We start from the raw sequence: 4266 nt of genomic DNA, 5'->3' as shown, positions 1-4266 counted from the left end.
ATATATGGAAAAATTTAGATTCAAGGTGAATATGGTACTTAAGTTTAGGCACCAGAATCAAGTATGGTATTATCCATACAATTCCAAAATAAGATGATTAAAATCAAAATAAGCAATGATATTAGATAAAGAAGTTTAATTTTTAAAAAAACTTTTAGTCCAATATATATAAAAAATTTTTAATTTCACATCTTATCTATGGTTCTTTATATTGAGTCAATTTGTTGCCTCTGCTGAATATATATATAGACATATACATACAACCATATACATATATGTACATCCCATGTCTATATGTCCAACCCATGCCAGCATGGAAAATGGATATTTCATGATGATGATGACGTGTCAGTTATTGTAAAGTTGTTGTATGAGTTCTCAGTTGAAGCTAAGTGACAGTTATGCGTTATAGTCGAGTTCGAGTCACAGTCAAGGTAGACGGTTCAAAGTCGGTGCCTTGCAGAGCTATCAGTGGTAGCATGATACATGAAGCGGTGTATTACTCATTCTGGTACAGAAGAGATACACTGTATCTGATTCCAAGAAAATATTGTAGCTACTGGAGTAGATACAGCAGCTACAGTCACAACAGTGGCCGCACGTTATAGATGTGGAAAACAGCACATCATAACAGTATGAAACTGAAATAAGTGTTAGTGGGGGAGAGGGCAATGTTATAAACTAAAACCACTGGATGCAGTGCCCCAGCATGGCCGTTGTCCAAAGAGCAAAAAGAGCAAAGTAATTCAAAGAAAATCAAAATGATTATTAGAAAATGGATTATATTAGTTGAACTTACTTTTATATCATTGGCAATCCTAATCCAAATATCATATGACATACAGCTTGAGTCAACCAATGGATCATACTCAATGAATTTCACGTGGATGCGGGAGCCTTCTTTTGTTGATCTTTGGAAATAAGACATGTTAAGAAATTATGATTATGTACAAGTTTCATGCAACAAACATCATCCGCAAAAAAGCTGTATTGGATTATATTTCACGCATTCGTATTCATCAGGAAACGGGATAGATGGATGGTTGTGGACACTAAGTCTAAAGTGAGTGAAGAACGAACCACTCAACACAGACTAGTAACTTTACAGTAAGTACTAAACACAGACACACAAGACATTCTGGAGAAGGAAGGTAAAAACTGAAAGATCCATCTACTAAACATGAATTCTGGGAGGTTCTAGGTGAGTCATATGGTGTGGAGGAGGGAGAGATATTGATCTATAGCATGCAGGGCAACTTTGAGATCTTTTAAGCCCACCTACTGTTAGCCATTGATGAAATCAGTGACTGGAGTAAGAAACAAGCCACACAAAGGGTAATATGGTGGCTACATACTGTATTCTGGTGGTCTCTAGAAAAACTAGGTGCAGATGGACAGCTCCTGAGAGAGATGTGTAAGCCATGCACAGATATGATGTTAGGAAGGTGGGAGTTGGCAGGGGGTACAATGAGCAATTTACTGTGAATGTAGGTTCCTCAGGGCTCAATTCTCTGCTCCTTTCCATTTATTATTCCATTTCAGGCCACACCAGAAGAGTTCAACTCTTTAGCATTCAGATTACTACGCTAAATGTAATGCATGTTTATTCACACCATTTTGAATTGAGCCTGAATTATTTTGTAGCTTCAAGATTTTGATAGTTTGAGTGTTTATTTTCAGAATGACATTGTAGGGTAGGTGTAAGAGGCGGTATCTGGTCTGTTTGAACATAAGAAAAGGTAGAATATTTGGGCTGGATATGGCTGGTTTAAATGCTAAAGAGTCAAGGAAGATGACTAGTAATTCAATATATAATTCTAATTATATTAATATTAATGACATTAATATCTGTGAAGGAAAGAAAAAAACCCCCACAGTAAACCACGAGGTATGAAGAAGACATTAAATCTTGTAGTATAGATGAGATAATATTCTTTATATAGTAAACTGGACCCAAACCTGCTGTAATGTAAGCCACAATTCCGTTCCTGCAATGAAACCCAGCAGTCAGACAACAACTTACCTTCATTAAAATTTTGTGTTTTAAATTACTGAAAAAATAGATCTCATCAAGAACACATTTACATATATTAAATGCATGCATGAATAGATATGTTCATAAATGAATGCTTATAAACAAATATGTATAAACAGACTTAGATATTTTTAAAAAAATAGCATACATATAGTTTTTATAGAAGCATGTTATCCATACGTGAAGCATTTGACAACACCAACATTCTGCCTGTTCAGTATGGGATGAAACAAAAGTTGACATGTCTCATTTGAAATACATCTACTCTCGTTTAACATAGGGGTTTGGTTAAAAAAAAAAAAAAAAAAAAAAATCAGTGAGAAATGAATCATCTCCCTGCACTTTGCAAATGGAACAAATGGTAGATGCATTGGCACCAAACTTGGGGCTCACAGCAATGAAGCTTCCACCATCGCTTATGTTCTCGATCATCTCTACTTTCCTGTAAAGAGTACAAGATTTGCTAGGATCAGGCACCTTCATATTTTTGCTTTCCTCTTCACTGGTCTCATGTTGAAGGGTATATTTTCATTATCACCGTTATCATCAACATGATATAAATCCATGTAAAGCACAAGTGCTAGTCAGTGTATTCTGGGTAGCAGAGCATTGTGGATGGTTGCTGAGGTGTGTGTTTTTGTGGCACAAGCAGAATCTTCAGCTGTTTGTCAATCTGTGTCACATAACACAGATCAATTTGTGATAAGCTTAGCATGGCTTACAATTGAGCGTATCATGTTATCCTAGATCAGTGATAAGCAAGGCTACATGTATCGTATTACAAATGTCAAAATGAAATAAAAGGTAACAAACATAGCAAGCAAGAAGCTCAAGAAACATGCTGCTGTTGATTGCTTGCAACTACTCAACGACATGCCCCAACCTCACTGGGGTATGTTTAGCAAAGTAAAATACAATATTTGGGGACCTACTTTGTTGTTTGACTATAATTAGAAGCTAAGTCTCTCAAATCACACTTCTACTACCTTAACCCATTACCTCCCATAATTCTATTAGCTGGAATTTTTTTATGAAACTTTGATTTCTAGCATAAAACAGCCTTAGAAACACGCTGGAATGATCAAAATAATATTTCAAAATAACATTTTAAATAGAAATAAGCGAGATATTGGGTGAAAAATTAGCAAACCTCATTTGAATATCAGAGAAATATACCTAGTAGATATAGCAAAAAAAGGGTTAGGTATGTGTAAATATTGACAGATAATTACATCACGAAATTTGTAATTCTTAAGTGATCTCATATGAGATCACTGGTAGGTAATGGGTTAAAAAAGGAATCACATATTTCAAGGTATCACTCTAATTTACTACAAAAGACCTTCAAACTTTAGATGTTGTAGCTAATTAACAAGTTATTAAAGTCTAGTAATTAGCATATTGAAAATTACCATATCTGATGATACATTTGATGCACCCCAATATCAGCAGTCCATACCCAGGGGAAAAAAAACGTTTTTAGTGCATTAATGTTATCTTGGTTAAATATATTCATTGAGACCAAAGAAACATTTGTTTCTTTTCCATCTTAAAATGCAACAGGGCTTTCTTTCAGACCTAATATACATATATAAGTGTGTGTGTGTGTGTGTGTGTGTGTGTGTGTGTGTGTGTGTGTGTGTGTGTATCAAGATACATTAGTGTATGTGTTAATTTGTATCTATCAGACGACTAATCTATAATACAAGGAAACAAATATGACAGAAGACAAAGAAATAATAATAGCAGTAGCATTATTAGTACAGGGGTGGGGGAGAGGAAGAACAAACCAAAAACTGAAGATACTAAATTACTTTGCTATAGTTATATTAAAAACAAACTGCAACCATTCTAGGTTATCTAATGATTGTAATTAATGATAATAAATTCTTAATTATCGTCACAACGAGCAACATGTGAGCAGATATTTCACTGAAAGGTTACACTAATTTTGGAAATAATAATAATCATCATCTTCATCGTTTAACGTCCGCTTTCCATGCTAGCATGGGTTGGACGATTTGACTGAGGACTGGTGAAACCGGATGGCAACACCAGGCTCCAATCTAATTTGGCAGAGTTTCTACAGCTGGATGCCCTTCCTAACGCCAACCACTCAGAGAGTGTAGTGGGTGCTTTTACGTGTCACCCGCACGAAAACGGCCACGCTCGAAATGGTGTCTTTTATGTGCCACCCGCACAAGCCAGTCCAGGGGCACTGGCAATGATCT

General features: G+C 35.6%; 1 protein-coding gene across 1 annotated transcript in view; it reads right to left on the bottom strand.

The window, feature by feature from the left end:
* LOC106880886 (L-asparaginase) overlaps window positions 1–4266 on the bottom strand; it is a 31509-nt gene that overhangs the window by 12559 nt on the left and 14684 nt on the right. Inside the window, exon 4 of the mRNA XM_052971506.1 lies at window positions 800–911. Coding sequence (XP_052827466.1) covers window positions 800–911 — 112 coding nt within the window. The remainder of the gene's footprint in view (window positions 1–799; window positions 912–4266) is intronic.

Source organism: Octopus bimaculoides, chromosome 11 (assembly GCF_001194135.2).
Source record: "Octopus bimaculoides isolate UCB-OBI-ISO-001 chromosome 11, ASM119413v2, whole genome shotgun sequence".
NCBI classification, from domain to species: Eukaryota; Metazoa; Mollusca; class Cephalopoda; order Octopoda; family Octopodidae; genus Octopus; species Octopus bimaculoides.
The sequence above is the reverse complement of the archived record's forward strand: the minus strand, read 5'-3'. Positions and strand labels throughout refer to the sequence as shown.